The sequence below is a fragment of the Schistocerca serialis genome, chromosome 1 (assembly GCF_023864345.2).
Source record: "Schistocerca serialis cubense isolate TAMUIC-IGC-003099 chromosome 1, iqSchSeri2.2, whole genome shotgun sequence".
NCBI classification, from domain to species: Eukaryota; Metazoa; Arthropoda; class Insecta; order Orthoptera; family Acrididae; genus Schistocerca; species Schistocerca serialis.
In genome coordinates, this window is record NC_064638.1 from 1,141,992,735 (window position 1) to 1,142,013,094 (window position 20,360).

Consider the following 20,360-nt stretch of genomic DNA (forward strand, 5'->3'; position numbering starts at 1 on the left):
TAGAATGCTTTCTCTGTGACGCTGTAAATACCAGAGCTACACAATGTAGAACAACAACGTACGTTACAAGTGCAGCATTCTGTATTACTTCATTTCCTTATTTCTAACATTTTAAAATTGTACGTCGACTTTAGATGTTGTTATCTCTATTTAGTGAACGTATTTTCAGTCATATTTTGAACATTGTCCCGCTACAGTTTATTAACTATTGTTTCGCCGCAAGGGATATCGGATTTTAGAGAGTAAATTAATATGGAGTATGTAGTTCTTCTTTCCAAACATTCACATTGTGGAGTCACCGCCAGACACCACACTTGCTAGGTGGTAGCCTTTAAATCGGCCGCGGTCCGTTAGTATACGTCGGACCCGCGTGTCGCCTCTATCAGCGATTGCAGACCGAGCGCCGCCACACGGCAGGTCTACTCTCTAGAGAGACTCCCTAGCACTCGTCCCAGTTGTACAGCCGACTTTGCTAGCGATGGTTCACTTCTACATGCGCTCTCATTTGCAGAGACGACAGTTTAGTATAGCCTTCAGCTACGTCATTTGCTACGACCTAGCAAGGCGCCATATTCAGTTACTATAATTACATCAACAATGTATTCTGAAGAGATAATATTGTGAATCATGTACCGACAAGAGCGACGTTCATCATTAATGGATTAAAGTTAAGTATCAAACTAATTACGTCCGCTTTCTAAATTCTCATTCCTTGTTATGTTCCAAACCTCACGTCAGTATAGTCTTCCCTCTTCACGCCAGCCTGCGTGAGCTAAAACGCGTGCATTTCGGCCTCCACTAGTACCACGGTGTTGGCTCTTCTACCAACACAACACACATACCCATTTCTTCTTTCCTTATTGTCTTCTGGACATGCAATTGTAGTAATTAAAGTAGCCACAAATGCAGTGATCAGAAAGAAAAGATTAGCGTACATTTGCATTCTCTTTACATTGTTTCTTTCTTGTTCCCATGGCGATGGACTGTTTTATCGCAATCAGTAAGTGTGGAAGGAAGCTACTGTAAGACAGAGGGATCTATATTTATGCTTAGCAGAACTAATTACATACTGACATAATCGTGGTTATTGCTTTCATTTCCCAGAAGTTATAAATATTTCGATTTCGGAAAAGAAGCTCTGTATTTCGCCACAAGATATCAAAGAAGAAGGTCCCTTACATACTGGTTGTATTGAGTAAGATGTGGAGACGGCGGTTTGAAAGCGGACAGAAGAAGTACGAGAAAGGGCGTCCCTTACTTGAGGGATCGCTTCTCAAGATGCCGGGAGAAGGGGCAAGTTTGGCAAATGTCCGGCGTGGCAAATGTCCAGTGTGGTAAAGGTCCAGCGTGGCAAATGTCCGGTTTGGCAAATGTCCGGCGCGGTATATGTCCGTCGTGGCGAATGTCCGGCATGGCAAATGTCCGGCGTGGCAAATGTCCGGTGTGGCAAATGTCTGGCACTCATCAGCAGTTGCTGCTTTGCAGCGGGGCCCAGGTACGATCTCCGTGTTGCCTGACAGTTGTCAGTATCATGGCTGAAGCTGTGCTATCAAGGTGTCGCAAGGCGGATGTTGGCGATCGGTGGAAGAGCGCCCACGTTCTCTCGCTACCGCAGTCTCTCCACGACTCCCCATATCGCTTCTCTACCATCTCTCAGCTCAACTCGATCTTCGAAATATTCTTCCTTTCGGCATTGTCATTGGCGGCCAAAATTTTCAATGCAGCCCAATGACAGATAGCCACACCTCTCCGTGCGGAGTGGAAATTTCCTGGCTGGCGTGGGCTGGCATGTGCCTCGTGAATCGGCATCTTTCTCACGATTTCACATTCTTACGATGTTTTCCTGCATTCCGAGGCTGTTGTGAGGGCAGCTATACAACACTTCTTTATAACTGCTCTCTGTGCGACAGACTAATGTTTGGGCTCTGTCTCAAAATCTGCGAGCATCTGCGATTTATAAGGAATATCCTCACTGTCGAGAAAAACATCATGTTAAGAACGCTGAATTCTTTGACACACCTCCCTGCGCTGATTGCCCGCGCTTTGTGTTCACTCCTTCCTGTGCCCGTCGGTGCTGGAATTGTCGGCACATTCCGGGGAGTAGAATGACATACTCCACTGCTTTTCATGCAGGCATACCAAAAATATGCATATTGGGTCATTAGGGAACACTGGGAGCTTAAATAAAGAAACAGATTCTTGGGGACTCATCATAGCAGGTGTACTGCGGGAATCGACATCAGGCACACTCACGTTCTTGTTGGATGTAAATGAAGTGTTCCCCATACTCAAGAAATAGAAGTAATTTTCTTTGGTGAAGATACTAGTATGATAATAGGACTAAATGGCATAATTTCAACACTAAAAAGTTTATATTAAACTTCCTTGAAAATTAATGGCTGTTTCTCCGCAGATGAGGTTTGATTAAGCTTAGATAAAACACAGCACTCACAAATCTGAACTAAATAAGATCTAACCACAGCCATAGAAATAATGCATGGCGGTAAATCAACAATTGACACTAAATATTCTAAATTCTGAAGTGTTGATGTCAATAAAAACTTAACTAAAAGCCACATGTTAATGATGGTTTCGAAAATCTAAGCGTTGGAACTTTTGCGTTACGATTAGTATCATATTTTGGAGATAAAATATCAAAAAAGGCAACTTCTTTTTCCCATTTTCTGCATTAACTTTTCACTGAGGCATAAAGTAGTTGTTGAACAGGAGTGCGTAATCGGGATTCTACGTGGTGTCAAATATACTGTATTTGAATGACTGGTTCCACATTATAGTGAGAGGTGGCAATGAATGAAACCTGCGAAGAGTTCAGTATCTCAAGCATCGCATGCGTGGCTTCCGTTTGCTGTGGTTAATGAAAAGCGATTCCAGGTACCCATAAAGGCACCAATAACCTCGCTGTTCTGCAGTTCTAATGCTAAAATTGATCATTATCTGTTTATGCAACCAATCTTGAATGAGATACCACCTTTCTGTTGCAGGCGTGCAAAGGAGATGGCCTCGACCAGGGCGTCAACGTCAGCAGCACTCTACGAGATGTCGCGGACAGTTCACCTGTGGCATTCAGCTACCCAGTGCCTTCTTATGCCGATATCCTCGTCTCCTACTCGACATTCGAAGGTACAACCTTAAAAAATTTCATTTCCTTGATTTAAAGATTAATGACTACTGGCTGATTCTGAGCTGTATCATGAGTGAAATCCGAAAATAGTACTAGTATTCGGACACTGATGGCAAAGTTGTTACCAGGATTGGCCGAAAGATAGTCGTGTTACTTTTCAGGCTTTCTCGACGCGTCTGTTGCAAATACACTTACCGGATTTGCCACCGCGTCTTATTGCGTGAATCCCACAACACGTCATCGATACAACCGATACAAGTGTTCGACATCTTCAGGTTTCTGTTCTTTCCGCTGCAAGACGTGACTGATGATAATCGCACGGAGGCGTCGAAATTTCTTCCTGCAGAAACCTGTTTAGGGAACTAGGGATACTAACTATTGCTTTCCAATATATATATTCCTTAATGAAATTGGTCATTAAAAATATATCACTTTTTCAAACCAACAGCTCAATTCATAGAATCAATGCTAGAAATAAGAATAATCTTCACTAGGATTTAAAGTCACTTACTCTTGTACAAAAAGGTGTGCATTATTCAGGAACACACATATTAAATAACTTGCCAGCAGCCATAAAAAACTTAACAACCAATGAAATTCAGTTTAAGAGAGGCCTAAAAGATTTATTGGTGGCCAACTCCTTCTACTCCATTGATGAATTTCTCAGTAGAACCAACTCAATTGTTTGTGTATAATATACAGGGCTAGTCACCTAACATTACCGCTGGATATATTTCGTAAACCACTTCAAATACTGACGAATCGATTCCACAGACCGAACGTGAGGAGAGGGGCTAGTGTAACTGGTTAATACAAACTATAAAAAATGCACGGAAGCATGTTTTTTAACACAAACTCACGTTTTTTTAAATGAAGCCCCGTTAGTTTTGTTAGCACATCTGAACATATAATCAAATACGTAATCAGTGCCGTTTGTTGCATTGTAAAATGTTAATTACATCCGGAGATATTGTAACCTAAAGTTGACGCTTGAGTACCACTCCTCCGCTGTTCGATCGTGTGTATCGGAGAGCACCAAATTACGTAGGCATCCACAGGGAACGGTGATGGACCTTAGGTACAGAAGAGACTGGAACAGCACATTACGTCCACATGCTAACACCTTTTTATTGGTCTTTTTCACTGACACACATGTACATTACCCTGAGGGGTGAGGTACACGTACACACGTGGTTTCCGTTTTCAATTACGGAGTGGAATAGAGTGTGTCCCGACATGTTAGGCCAATAGATGTTCAATGTGGTGGCCATCATTTGCTGCACACAATTGCAATCTCTGGGGTAATGAATGTCGTACACGCCACAGTACATCTGGTGTAATGTCGCCGCAGGCTGCCACAATACGTTGTTTCATATCCTCTGGGGTTGTAGGCACATCACGGTACACATTCTCCTTTAACGTACCCCACAGAAAGAAGTCCAGAGGTGTAAGATCAGGAGAATGGGCTGGCCAATTTATGCGTCCTCCACGTCCTATGAAACGCCCGTCGAACATCCTGTCAAGGGTCAGCCTAGTGGTAATTGGTGGAATGTGCAGGTGCACCATCATGCTGATACCACATACGTCGACGCGTTTCCAGTGGGACATTTTCGAGCAACGTTGGCAGATAATTCTGTAGAAACGCGATGTATGTTGCAGCTGTTTGGGCCCCTGAAATGAAGTGAGGACCAATGAGGTGGTCGCCAATGATTCCGCACCGTACATTTACAATCCACGGTCGCTGTCGCTCTACCTGTCTGAGCCAGCGAGGAATGTCCACGGACCAGTAATGCATGTTCCGTATTATTCACTGCCCATGGTTTGTGAAACCCGCTTCATCGGTAAACAGGTAGAACTGCAACGCATTCTCTGTTAATGCCCATTGACAGAATTGCACTCGATGATTAAAGTCATCACCATGTAATTGCTGATGTAGCGACACATAAAACGGGGGAAAGCGGTGACGATGCAGTATGCATATGACACTACTTTAACTCAGTCCACCGGCTCTCGCAATGTCCCGTGTACTCATGTGTGGGTTCATGGCAACAGCAGCTAACACACCAGCTGCACCCGCTTCTCCTGTGACGGGCCTGTTACGGACTCGTTTGCGTGCTACGACCATACCTGTTGTATACAGTTGGCGGTAGATGTTTTGCAACGTGCGGCATGTCGGATGCTCTCTGTTCGGGTACCGTTCTGCATATACCCTGCAGGCTTCAGCTGCATTTCGTCAACACTCGCCATAGATGAGTATCATCTCCGCCTTTTCAGAGTTCGAATACATCATGGTCACAGTTCCTACAACACTACACTATCACAGACGTCTGGTAACACGGTGTACTACAGTTGGTCTGCGTGCGGAGACGAATGCAGAATAACAATAGCAGCAAGCGCTACATGCGGACACTGCGACAGCTAGACCAAACCACAACAGTGCACTACAGCCACACTCGTAAACACGGTTGTCATCGTAAACATGTCCCTGCAGATGCTGATCGCCGACCGTGGCCCGTGTTTGTTACAACACGCAACTGAACGTCGGAAGTTTCAAGCGTCAAATTTAGGTTACAATATCTCTGGATGTAATTAACATTTTACAATGCAACAAACGGCACTGATTACGTATTTGTTTATATGTTCAGATGTGCTAACAAAACTAACGTGGTTCCATTTAAAAAACGTAGGTTTGTGTTAAAAAACATACTTCCGTGCATTTTTGTATGATTTGTATTAAACAATTACACTAGCCCCTCTCCTCACGTTCGGTCTGTGGAATCGGTTCGTCAGTATTTGATGTGGTTTACGAAATATATCCAGCGGTAACGTTAGGTGACTCACCATATATATATATATATATATATATATATATATATATATATATGGTGGTCCATTGATCGTGACCGGGTCAAATATCTCACGAAATATGCGTCAAACGAGAAAACTACAAAGAACGAAACTTGTCTAGCTTGAAGGAGGAAACATGATGACGTTACGGTTGGCCCGCTAGATGGCGCTGCCATAGGTCAAACGGGTATCAACTGCGTTTTTTTTTAAAGTAGGAATTACATATTCGTGTAGTACGTAAAGAAATATGAATGTTTTAGTTGAACCACTTTTTTCGCTTTGTGATACATGGCGCTGTAATAGTCACAAACGTATAAGTACGTGGTATCACGTAACATTCCGCCAGTGCGGACGGTATTTGTTTCGTGATACATTACCCGTGATAAAATGGACCGTTTACCAATAGCGGAAAAGGTCGATATCGTGTTGATGTATGACTATTGTGATCAAAATGCCCAACGGGCGTGTGCTATGTATGCTGCTCGGTATCCTGGACGACATCATCCAAATGTCCTGACCGTCCGCCGTATAGTTACGTTATTTAAAGAAACCGGAACTGAGAAACTTCAACCACGACCTGCAACAAATGATGCCCAAGTAGGTGTTTTAGCTGCTGTCGTGACTAATCCGCACATCAGTCGCAGACAAATTGCGCGAGAATCGGGAATCTCAAAAAAGGCCGGTGTTGAGAATACTACATTAACATCGATTGCACCCGTACCATATTTCTGTGCACCAGGAATTGCATGGCGAAGACTTTGAACGTCGTGTACAGTTCTGCCACTGGGCACAAGAGAAATTAAGGGACGATGACAGATTTTTTGCACGTGTTCTATTTAGCGACGAAGCGTCATTCACCAACAGCGGTAACGTAAACCGGCATAATACGCACTACTGGGCAACGGAAAATCCACTATGGCTGCAACAAGTGGAATATCAGCGACCTTGCCGGGTTAATATATGGTGCGGCATTATGGGAGGAAGGATAATTGGCCCCCATTTTATCGATGGCAACCTAAATGGTGCAATGTATGCAGATTTTCTACGTAATGTTCTACCGATGTTACTACAAGATGTTTCACTGCATGGCAGAATGGCGATGTACTTCCAACATGATAGATGTCCGACACATAGCTCGCGTATGGTTGAAGCGGTATTGAATAGCATATTTCATGACAGGTGGATTGGTCGTCGAAGCACCATACCATGGCCCGCACGTTTACCGGATCTGACGTCCTCGGATTTCTTTCTGCATTACGGAAGGTGAACTACTCGCTGTTGAGAGGAATGTCGTTACACGTATTGCCATATGCATTGAGGTTGACGGACATCATTTTGAGCATTTATTGCAATAATGTCGTATTTACAGGTAATCACGCCGTAACAGCATGCTTTCTCAGAAATGATAAGTTCACAAAGGTACATGTATCACATTGGAACAACCGAAATAAAATGTTCAAACGTACCTACGGTCTGTATTTTAATTTAAAAAACCTACCTGTTACCAACGGTTCGTCTAAAATTGTGAGCCATATGATTGTATTACAGCGCCATCCATCACAAAGCGAAAAAAGCGGTCCAACTAAAACATTCATATTTCTCTACGTACTACACGAATATGTAGTAAAAATGGGGGTTCCTATTTTAAAAAACGCAGTTGATATCCGTTCGACCTGTGCAGCGCCATCTCGCGGGCCAACCATAGCGCCATCTGGTTTACCTCTTCAAGCTAGAAGAGTTTTGTTCTTTTTAGTTTTTTCGTTTGATGCTTATTTCGTGAGATATTTGGCCCGGTCACTATCAATGGACCATCCTGTATATATAACAGGGGCCTACAGTTCTTCACCCGATACTGGAGATCGAAAAATCCGTATCCAAGATCGTCACAGAATCGTTTGATTCTCTGTTTTAATGCTTCCTTTCGGCTCCAGACCGAAGGACCGTGATCTTTTCTGGGAAATTTGTTGTAAAACGCTAGCTAGTTTTGCTTCCAGCCCGCGAGAGAAGCTAGCTGTCTTCACCAAAGCATCCAGGCGCTTGTAGGAACAGAGTATGGCGCCTGAACCCAGGTGGCAGCCGTCGTTCCCACCGACATGAGCTACAATTTGCAGCCGACTTCACCCACTGTTCTCAACAGTGGCTGGCAAAAGACACTGTGTTGATTTGTCAAGATCAGGAGCAGTAGCCCTCTCTTACATCTAACTACGCAAGCTACATTTTTTAAAAGTTGTATTTCTCATGACAAGCATGTTATTAATTACATCTAATATAGTATCCAACATTTGTAAATTACTATGACATAAATAATGCAGAAAAAAAGAATTTGTGTTTATTGACGGCACATACAATAATAATGACATATTACGGAAGAGAAAGAGGATGTGCTGAAAAAATAATTACTGTAGGTAGTGGAGAAGAAAGTGGCGTTACTGATTGACGGCGAGAAGAAGAGAAAGAGGAAAGTGTTAAAAAGAAGTAACGTACATAGAGGAGAAAAAATGGTGTTACTGACTGACGATTAAAAGGAGACAGAAGCTACGAAGCTTCCTTCATCATCAGACAAGCGATTCAGTTACGACTCTACCAATAGACTGAAGTGGGTAAATGCACGACTTAAAACTGTGTTAATATGGCTCGCTTCAAGCCCAAATCTTTAACAAATAAACAATCGATAAGCCACTCCATTGTAGAAAGAAGAGTAAGCGAAATCACTAAAAATTTGTCAGCTGACTCGCACGAATCCAAGAGGATAATAATGATGCATATAACAAATAGTTTAGTGTTGATTTTCAAAGAATATTTATTCAGTAAATGCGCACATAAATGCAGAAGGTTGTCTTAAATGAGGTAATTCAGTTGAACAATAATTCACTAAGCAGCGCAAAACGTAGTACATGTGGTATGAGAAGAGCATTGAAACACACTAGCATGCGCGAAGGAAGCCCACACAACAGCGCATTGACAAAAATCAGCAGGAAATTAGTAAGTGCGGCAGCCCGGAAATATCACTAACAGTCGCTAGGGAATCTAAAATGTGTTCACCTCAATCAGTATCGCCATAAAACAACTACCAACTTAGTGACGCTGTAATAAATAACACATGCAGCGAACTATTATAAGCTGCCTTCCACTGATCAGTGTTAAAATTTGCGTAGTCGCACCAAAAAGTTACTGAAAGCCATACAAATATTTCTAAGTCCCGTCACAATATAAATTTTCAGAACTTTCTCTCACGAGATTATTCTATCCCAAGATATTCTGTAGTGTTCAACTCACGGTCGCAAGAAATATTCCGTGTCCAACGAACGCTAACTCGATCCTCGCGGCTCTCTGACCACACAATCCAACTCAACAGCCAATCACTATAAAGGACTGCAAACAAACGACTAGAAAAGACCTTTCTGTTCTTTTTAGGTCTTATACGACCTTAGCCCTGCTTATTCAAGTTGACTGTTTACAAAATAGCTACCATTCAATCATAAAGACACATTCAGGACGGTTATAATTAACACGCTACTTGGGAGGGCCCCCATGACAAATGAATGATCGTAGGACAGTGAAACTTCGTATAAACCTTCATAACGACATCTGGAAGAGAAATAACATGAGACAGTAACACGTGACATGTTTACGTTCCATGTTACAAACGTTGTTTATGGTGACGCCATCTGCGTCCACGACAGCCTATAACCACACTAGAGATTGCTCTATTGCTCAGGTGGGATGCTGTCTACCTCCCTTGCCATGCTCATCTTTAACCTCGAACGTGTGCTAGTGTCGCCGGCCGAAGTGGCCGTGCGGTTCTAGGCGCTGCAGTCTGGAACCGCGAGACCGCTACGGTCGCAGGTTCGAATCCTGCCTCGGGCATGGATGTGTGTGATGTCCTTAGGTTGGTTACGTTTAAGTAGTTCTAAGTTCTAGGGGACTAATAACCTGAGAAGTTGAGTCCCATAGTGCTCAGAGCCATTTGAACCATTTTTTGTGCTAGTGTCCAGCTGATGAACCCTATCCTTCAGGTAATTCCACAGACAGCAGTCACACCTCCTTAAATCTGGTGCCCTTTGGTGGCCACGCGGTTCGGAAGGATCTGCCAATGATTCATTTTTTCCAAATGTGTTACACGAGTAACCGAGTGTCCTCACGAGCAATGCGAGGCCATCCTCCATCGTGCGTCAAAACGGCTGTGTCCAAAGCAGCGGCCTCATGTAGAGCAGGGATTACATGTTGGCGAAACAAATCACAGCAACGTGTGCCGATGACGCTGCATAACCTTGGTCCCTAGGTTCCGAGTTCCTCAAAGGAAAATGGACCAATCAGAAACAATGGCGTGAAGTAATACCACACAATGACGCGCTCACTATGCAGGGGACCCTCAAGAACGTTAGTTGGCCCTGACTATCCATAAATGCGACAATTGTGAGTGATCATTGCCCAATGACCTTGAAGCGTGCTTCATCACTCCACAAAATGTTCCAGGCCATACGTCATCAACCCTTGCAAGAAACGTAAGAGAAAATTATACTCACAAGGGAACCTCCCCATCGCACCCCCCTCAGATTTAGTTATAAGTTGGCACAGTGGATAGGCCTTGAAAAATTGAACACACATCAATCGAGAAAATAGGAAGAAGTTGTGTGGAACTACGAAAAAAATAAGCAAAATATACAAACTGAGTAGTCCATGCGCAACATAAGCAACATCAAGGATAATATGAGTTTAGGAGCACCGTGATCCGATGGTTAGCGTGAGCAACTGCAGACTGAGAAGTCCTTGGTTCAAGTTTTTCGTCGAGTTAAAAGTTTATTTTCTTATTTTGAGACAATTATCAAAGTTCAAGCACTCACACATAATCAACTTCGCTCTCCAAAATTCCAGGACACGTTCAGATTTGCTTGGACATATGCAGGATTTGACGGTCTACACACGGAAAAATTTGAAAACGTTAAAAACATGTTTTGACAGAGCACAGAGAAAAGTGTGCGACTGTGAAACTGTTGCATTCATTTGTTGCAGTTTATGTGAAAAACTCTTATGTTTTCATCAGTTTTTTGGGAGTGATTATCACATCCACGAGAAAACCTAAGTCGGGCAAGGTAGAAGAATCTTTTTACCCATTCGCCAAGTGTACAAGTTTGGTGGGTCGACAACATATTCCTGTCATATGACGCACATGCCGTCACCAGTGTCGTATAGAATATATCAGACGTGTTTTCCTGTGGAGGAATCGGTTGACCTATGACCTTGCGATCAAATATTTTCGGTTCCCATTGGAGAGGCACGTCCTTTCGTCTACTAATCGCACGGTTTTACGGTGCGGTCGCAAAACACAGACACTAAACTTATTACAGTGAACAGAGACGTCAATGAACGAACGACAGTTCATAACTTTGCGAAAATAAAGAAAGTAAAATTTAGACTAGAGGGAAGACTTGAACCAAGAATCTCTCGTACCGCAGCTACTCACGCTAACCACGGGACCACGGCACTCCTTACCTCACACTGCCCTGATGTTGCCTATCTTGCACGTGGACTACTCAGTTTGTATATTTTGCTTATTTTTTTCATAGTTCCACACAACTTCTTCCTGTTTTCTCTATTGATCTGTGTTCAAATTTTCAAGGCCTATCCACCGTGCCAACTTATAACTAAATCTGAGGGGGGTGTGATGGGGAGGTTCCCTCGTCAGTGCCTGCGTCAGATGGCACAAGCTGATGGGCATGCGCTGGTGAGTAATGCAGAGCTCAATTGGATAAAATTTCACAGTTGTTTTCAGCTCTTTTCGATCGGGCGAGCATGGAACGTTCACCTGTCGTGACACAACTCGTTCTCTTTTTGAAGTTCGCGCATCGCCTCTGGCATTCTCCGCCAAGGCAATAGTAACTTCTTCAACCATCTGTGGTGCAGCCGGCTGTCGGCCTCACCCAGGAGCAATTCCCAAATCGCCAGTTAAATGGACCATCCGAATCATGTTCTTCAATTCTGGTGCGGGAAGAGGACCTCTCCGTATTTCTTTAATGCGTGGATAGTGGCGAAGAGCAGCAGCACTGTTGCTATTGTTTTGATAAAACAGCTTTCCGAGTAAACCCATTCTGACCTTGTCCACACCTATGTAATGCACACTGATGCTTTTGCTTCAATCCTACGGCGCAGCGCCAGTACCGGCTCCTAACGGCAAGGCATGATACTAACACTACCAATAACGCAAATCCTGTGGCGCACAGCTGGGTACCGAGACAGCATAGTCGCGTAAGTTTAATCATAACCACTCTGTACATTATACTCATGTGTACAGAAAAGCCTCACAGCCACTTGGCGACTTCTCATTAAAATGTCGTCGTTGTGGTCTGCAGTCCAGAGAATGGTTTGATGCAGCTCCCCATGCTACTCTATCCTGTGCAAACTTCTTCATCTCTAACTACTTCTGAATCTGCTTAGTGTATTCGTCTCTTGGTCTTCCTCTACGATGCTTACCCTCCACGCTGCCCTCCAGTGCTAACTTGGTGATCCTTTGATGCCCTACCAACCGATCCCTTCTTCTAATCAAGTTGTGCCACAAATTCCTCTTCTCCCCAATTCTATTACCTCCTCGTTAGTTACGAGATCTATCCATCTAATCTTCAGCATTATTCTGCAGCACCACATTTCGAAAGACTCTATTCCCTCAATGACTAAGTGTCTCATTTCCTAATCTAATTCCATCAGCATTATCCGATTTAATTTGACTACATTCCATTATCCTCGTTTTCCTTTTGTTGATGTTCATCTTATATCCTCCTTTCAAGACAGTGTCCTTTCCGTTCAGCCTCTCTTCCACGTCCTTTGCTGTCTCTGACAGAATTACAATGTCATCGTTGAACCTCAAAGTTTTTATTTCTTCTCCATGGATTTTAATACCTATTGCATTGTCATCGGAAACTCTCAAAGATTTTATTTCTTCTCCGTGAACTTTAATTCCTAATCCTAATTTTTCTTTCATTTCCTTAACTGCCTACTCGATATGCAGATTGAATAATATCAGGGATAAGCTACAATCCTGTCTCACTCCCTTCTCAACCACTGCTTCCCTTTCATGCCCCTCTGTACAAATTGTAAATAGCCTTTTGCTCTCTGTATTTTACCCCTGCCACCTTTTAAATTTGAGAGAGCATTCCTGTCAACATTATCAAAAGGTTTCTGTAACATATTAGCCAACAGCACTGGAGGGATCGATTCAACTACTGTGGTTATCCGTTGCGCGCAGGGTTTCAAGATCTGGTACACGTTTCATAGGTTTCTGTAAGTTTGCAAATGCTATAAACGTAGGTTTGCCTTTCCTTAACCTATCTTGTGTGAGAAGTCGTATGATCAAAAGTGCCTTGTGTTTTTCTGCATTTCTCCGGAATCCAAACTGATCTTCCCCGAGGTCGGCTTCCACGAGTTTTTCCATTCCTCTGTAAATGATTCGTGTTAGTATTTTGCAGCCGCGAGTTATTAAACTGATACTTTTTGTGTTTTTATAACATATTTATACATATACATACATGTTGTCTGTGTGTGTGTGTGTGTGTGTGTGTGTGTGTGTGTGTGTGATTTATGTAGTGGAAAGATGGCCGCGGTGGCCGACCGGTTCTAGGCGAACTCAAGTTCGAATCCTGCCTTGGGCATGGATGTGTGTGATGTCCTTAGGTTAGTTAGGTTTAAGTAGCTCTAGGTCTAGGGGACTGATGACGTCATATGTTAAGTCCCATAGTGCTTGGAGCGATTTTAACCATTTTTTCATTTAGGGGGAAAGTTGTTGTCGCAAATATCGAGGAGTTCTAGACCGATTTACTAAAACTTTTTACACGACACTCCAATGAACGTTGGGACGGACATAGGCTATATATTTTTGTAAAACATATAATGTATACATATATATGTAATATATATGTAGTTATCACAAATCTCGAAAAGTTCTTGGCCGATTTACTTCAAATTTTTACACGATACTCTACTGAATATTCAGACTAAAGTGGGCACAGGAAAGAGGGAAGAGGAGTTGGATACAGAGGGAGGGGGGAGGAGATTACTCACAGGACGACGGGGTAGGGGAGGGGGGTAAGGTATACAGAGAGTGAGGTAAGGGTGACAAAATGAGCAGAGAGAAGGGGCGCAAGAAATTTTAAGCTGTACAGGGTGTCCGAAAAGTCTTTCCCTGATTACATAAATTGATAACTCAGGCTAGAAGTAAGACACAAATATGAAACTCGTGTCTAATTGTTTACAAACTATCAAAGTTTTTTTCACACATCAGTAAACTTCCACATGAGCACTCTTGGTAGCATGTAGCACATCTAGGCGATAATCAATTTCCGTCCACACATTAGCCAACATCACTGGAGGGATCGATTCAACGACTGTGGTTATCCGTTGCCGCAGGGTTTCAAGATCTGGTACACGTGTTCGGTAGACCTCGTCCTTGACATAACCCCATAAAAAGAAGTCTAATGAGGTTATGTCAGCAGAGCGTGGAGGCCAACCCGTTGGCCCATCACGACCGATCCATCGCCCGGGAATGGTCATATCGAGATAGGCACGGACGTCCAAACCCCAATTAGGCGGTGCACCGTCTTGCTGAAACAAGACATCGGGGTGACAGTGAAGCAGCTGAGGAACAGCATACAGTTGCAACATGTCTAGATACACTGCAGATGTGATGGTAGCCTCAGCGAAGAAGAATGGTCCGATAATTCAATCATGCAATAGCGCGCACCCAACATTCACCTTCGGACTGCCTCTCGTGCACTCCATGACCTCGCCAGGAGGTTGTGATCCCCAAGTGCGCACATTATGGCGATTCGCTACTCCACTGACAAAAAAGTTCGCTACGTCGGAAAAGGCAATTCGTCTGAGACAACCGTCATCGTCCTCAATACGTGATAGCACTTCGACCGCAAAGTCATATCGACGTGTACTGTCATTGGGCAACAAGATCTGAAGGCTTTGCACTTTGCATGCACCAAACAATAAACGTTTGTGACCGAGTGAGGTGGCGCAGTGGTTAGCACACTGGACTCGCATTCGGGAGGACGACAGTTCAATCCCGCGTCCGGCCATCCTGATTTAGGTTTTCCGTGATTTCCCTAAATCTCTCCAGGTAAATGCCGGGATGGTTCATCTGAAAGGGCACGACCGACTTCCTTCCCCGTCCTTCCCTGATCCGACGAGACCGATGACCTCGCAGTTTGGTCTCTTCCCACAAACCCAACAAACCAATAAACGTTTGTGTAAAATGTCATGGAGAGAGCTTTTTGGCATCTGTAGTTCACGTGAGGCCCTGCGCACCGATTTCTTCGGACTTCGCAGTTTCCACCCTGCCTGCTGAGGTTCTTGGTCGACCAGACCTCGGAAGGTGAGCAACCGATCCTGTGTTCTTGAACTTCTCATACCAGGCTTTAATGCTCTTGAAATCAGGTGGATTCCTTCCAAATGTTGTGTGGAAGTGTCTCTGCACTGTGGTTGGTGATCTTGTCTCATGGTACCACAGGACACACTGTGCCTTCTCCTGATTGGTTAACATGGCTTCTTGGGCACTGCACCTCATCCAGTACTTACGTACTGCGAACCTAAAACAGAAAAAAAACTTTGATAGTTGTAAACAATTCGACACAAGTTTCATATTTGTATCTTACGTCTAGCCTGAGTTATCAATTTATGTAATCAGTGAAAGTCTTTTCGGGCATCCTGTATATGCAATCCCAAAACATATTCAGCAGTTGCGCAGCAATGCCGGGTTCATTAGTTAATGTATGGTTTCGACTCGTCTTACCCTTTTTTTTAGAGCTTTTTGGGTAAATGTTTCACTTAGAACAGAAGTATGTGGTTTCACAAGAAGGTATTTTTATGATGTTGCAGGTTTGTACTCCTACCTCAACACAAAAAACGGTTCATGGTACGTGCAGACACTGTGCTCCCATCTGAAAGAGCACGGCAAAACTATGGACCTCATGTCGTTGCTCACTGAAGTGAATCGCGTAGTGGGTCAGGAGTTCCGTGTCAAGAACAAGTCGGAGCCACGCCTGCAGGGCATGGTGCAGGCTCCATCCTTCACGTCGTCTCTGACGCGGCGCCTCCGCTTCCGGTAGGGTGGCCATCCCTGCCGTCACTGCCCTCGACTCGCCACTACAGATAGAGTCTGTCATATCACGGAGGACAGTCTCCGCAAAATCATCGTCAAATATCTCACTGTTTGATAGATTACTTGCTATTTCTGATTGAATTTAGCTCGTTTTGTGGAACTTTAGACACTACAATTTATCAAATTTTTCAGTTTTTTATTTAATTCAGTTTATTTAATTTTTTAAGTTTTTTATGTAACTCAATTTTTTATGGACCATGTGTATGATACAGTATAATAATACAGGCTAAAATGATTTACAGGATTCTTATTTATTATTTAAATATATCTATAGAATGACTATTTATAGAGGAAAGTACTTTGTGAGATGTTTAACTCTGCTTTAGTTTTGTATCATCTCGCTTCTGACTAATTTTATGTTTTCCATATCGATTTCCTCTCCTAAGTAAATCTCTTTATCTCAGAGTAGCACTATTATTTAATGTATATCTGCCTATTTACAATTTTTTATGTCTGCAGTTCCATCCAGTACCTTACAAGCTATTTTCTGATATCTCAACATATTTCTCGTCATATTCCTTATTGCTGTTAGTGATTTCCACACATTCTTTTCCTCTGCTATCCTACTGACCTGCTGACAACCTCGTTATTCATTATCCCATCACTCAGCAAGTTTTTCAGCATCCTTCTATAACAATACATCTCAAATGCTTAGGCTCTCCTTTTTGTGAATAACGTAAAAAAAGTTATCAATTAGCAAATGTGTTCATACATATAGTGGGCATTACGTGGGGGTCTGTGTTTCCTCCTAGATGGTGCTATTATCAATGAAATCCACAATCAGAAGTTTTAGTTTTCCAAATGAGAGCTACCATTTCTTAATTAAGACGAATTCTATACTTTACATGTCTGTATTGAGCTTGGAGCATTGTTTTTCCAGTTTGTGATAGATGAAACCAGGTTTACCAGAAATAAATATATTCACATGTCTTACTTTAATTGAAATCCACCGTTTTTAATTCCCAAACAAGATGCATGACAAATGAAATATCGATATGTTACTTTAAATACTTTCTCAGCTGATGGTAATTATATGCCAATATTTTCTTGCTGTATACATCAAAACGATACAGCAGTGTCATATTTGCTAATATTCGTTGCTCATCATTGAAGTTTCTTGGAAAACACCGCAGAATCGGGCATTGGGGCTAATATACTAATTGGGGGAAAGCATTCAGCAACAATGATTTGGATTTTCTGCCTTGAGTAAAAAGGACTGCACCTTTAGTAGAGGTCTGAAGAACATCTATCACTTTTCCCATAAACATGTTTTGCGTATGAGATTTACTATGTTATTCTGTGGTTTCTTCTTTAGCATCACTGATTTCCTTCATAATATATGACATAAATCCACTGCATGTTTTAATGTGCTTAATCTTAGCAAATCCTCTAATACAGGATTATATTAGTTATCAATTTATATTACCCATATTTGCGAATTTTGTTACTAATTTATTAATTTATACTAAGAACCTCTACTTAGATTGTGTGAAATAATTAATATTTTCAATCTATCTCAACAAGGCACTGTGCTGGGTCTTGGTAGATGTTCAACAAACAAATGAAAACACTAGATTTTTACATTAATGTTAATAAAAAATTATTTTAGTGAACTTGAGTTAATTCGCTGATATTTTTACATTATAAAAATCTAAATTTTGATTGCGTGTGTATGGATTTGACACCAAAGTTTGTGGTCTCTTAAGAAAAGAATTAATGCACATTTTTTTCTGATGGGTTGTACAGTAAATAAATAATATAGTTTGGACTCATTTCTCTATAGCTTTGTTCATTATATTTGGCTACGCCTCTGTTGTTATGATTATTTTTTAATTTTGGAAAAAAAGCTGTATGACATTGTCCTTTCATACCAGTAAGGAATTTTTGTTTTAAATGCAAAAGCTTTTAAAATTGTGTGATTTTTTCGATGAGTACATTCCGTTGTTTTAGACACCGTTTTGGCTATTAAACCTTGCAGGATAGCTAACATTTTCATCTTCACCTTTTATAAATGACTATTAAATTTCTAATTCCATCTGTTGTCATGGAAAATTTAGATTCCAAAAATTCTTTTGTCTTCATGAAGGACACACATGGCAGCCTCTTCCCTCTTACTCTTATATTTAAGCATTCAGCCACACTTTTCTTTTAATTTGTATGTATAAGTGCACATCTTCTGTGTTGTTCAATAGGTTTTTGTTAGCATATCAGCATATAATGTATTTATTTATACAAAACTTTTAAATTTACAAATTTATATATTGTTAGAGCCAACCGATACATTCCAACAATAATATTTTCGATGTCATATTTCGGTTATGTAAACTCATTTCTATACTTATTGCTGGGGTATGTTATGCATAATACATGCAACTAAAGGTAATTCTTAACTGATGTTCACAGAAAAAACTTATGACATAATAAATAGTAATAGATAGGTACTGGTGTCAGAACTGTCAAGACAAAGTATTGCTGCTTGGCTTCTCAGCCATAATAGTCCATTTAGATACTGATGTGAACAAGAGTGAACAGTAATTCTGAAGAGAGAAACATCAGATAATCTTAATCAAGATAATCACAGGATATTCAGTGCCTTGCTCTTTTATTTGTTTTTTGCCCCTCAGAGAATAATTTTTTGTACCATTAAGTAATATGAATAGATGAATGTGAAAATTAAAGTTAATATCTTTAGTGATCTTCGTTAAGAGAAACGAGCTAATCATATCAACTTTCTCTACATGAGTAAAGCGATTTTGGTTGATTGTTGTGAAGTCACATAAATATAAAATTATGTGTGTCATGAAAACCACAAGATGCCTTCCTTTCTACTTCAAATGGTGAACATACTGTGAAATGACAGGAGGGATTAGTCAATAGTTATACTTTTAATATCAGGAAGTCGTCGGATACCTTCTAGGTGCCGATAAATGCGTAAGTAATTCAACAATGAAGGCCCACTAGGTGTTGACTAATTACTCTGTTTCCGACGTTTCGCAGATCATTGGCTCTGCTCTACTGCACGCGGACCCCACATCCCAGCACAAATGCATAGTACTGGTTCACACTAGACTGATGAACGTGTCTACTTTGTTTAGGTATCACTATCCGATTATTGTTTAAACTGTTCAGAACAAACCAGTTTCGGGTGTGTCGGCTAGTTTTAAACATGGCTCGCGCAAAATGAAACTAGTTTATATTATCTTATAAGCGTGTAGTTTACATTCTAAGTATGCACTCCTTTATATATATTTTTAGACTGTCATAACGGCACTTATTTCACAAACAACCAACTTCGCCCACCAAGAGATGTCTTTACTTCAGTCTAAAACAAAAAGCACAGAATAGAGACGTCACAGAATGAAAACTCAATTGAAACCCATGCGTCAATATTTAGTGCACCTGGGAAACGTCTGTCGTATTGAAACCGACTAAACAACTGATACGTTTTTGCTTATTTTCTTCATTGTGCATGTTACTTGTTGGGTTAGCCTACAAGTAACCAGTTGTTTCGTGCACTGTAAAAGTTAGAAACATAAAACGTGTTACGGCGTAAAGTCAAGCGCCGGCATGCCAGTCGGTAACGACAGAGCACAGGGGGCTGTGAAGGTGACGCCAACCAACAGCACGTTGACGCAGCCCTGTCCAGGACGACAACGCGACAGCAACGGCCTCTATGCGAAGAGGACAAAAGCGCCCCGGCCGACTGATCGCGGCCCCTCTAATGCAACATAAACATTAGGCGCTTCAAGACCAGCGACTCAAGAATTGCATATACTGAAGAGACAATTTATTTTGCCTGTCGCCTTTTGCTTGTGACGCATCAGTTTAACACAAAGTTAAGTATTGTCAATCACTTTTCGTAATAACACCTATTAATACGATTTGATTGAACTGTGTGTCTAGCGATCCGAGAAAGCAGGTTTCCTAGATACCCCATATTCGACAACTAGGCAGGCTTCAACATAATGGGCAGTAGTGAGAGAAAAGACCGCACAGGAAAGTAAAAAGCGATTCCCAAGAAGTGGCTGATAGCGGTAGCCTACACGAGAAAAATGAGCTTTCCGATTTTCTTCCTGGAAGCAATAAAAACTCATTAAACTGTATCTAAATGAAGCAAAGCTGCATCAATTCCTGTGGTTAGTTTTTCAGTGGAGTTTCTCTTTTTCCTATAACAAATAAAAAACGACTTGCGTCTTCTTCATTTCTGTGTATAAT

General features: G+C 41.8%; 1 protein-coding gene across 1 annotated transcript in view; it reads left to right on the forward strand.

Annotated features, from left to right (window-relative positions):
* Positions 1-16,247, forward strand: part of LOC126455976 (caspase-1-like) — a 90,560-nt gene extending 74,313 nt beyond the window's left edge. The window contains exons 4-5 of the mRNA XM_050091736.1: positions 3,003-3,141; positions 15,863-16,247. Of these exons, the coding sequence (XP_049947693.1) occupies positions 3,003-3,141; positions 15,863-16,092 (369 nt within the window). The 3' untranslated portion in view covers positions 16,093-16,247. The remainder of the gene's footprint in view (positions 1-3,002; positions 3,142-15,862) is intronic.
* Positions 16,248-20,360: the final 4,113 nt, after the last annotated feature.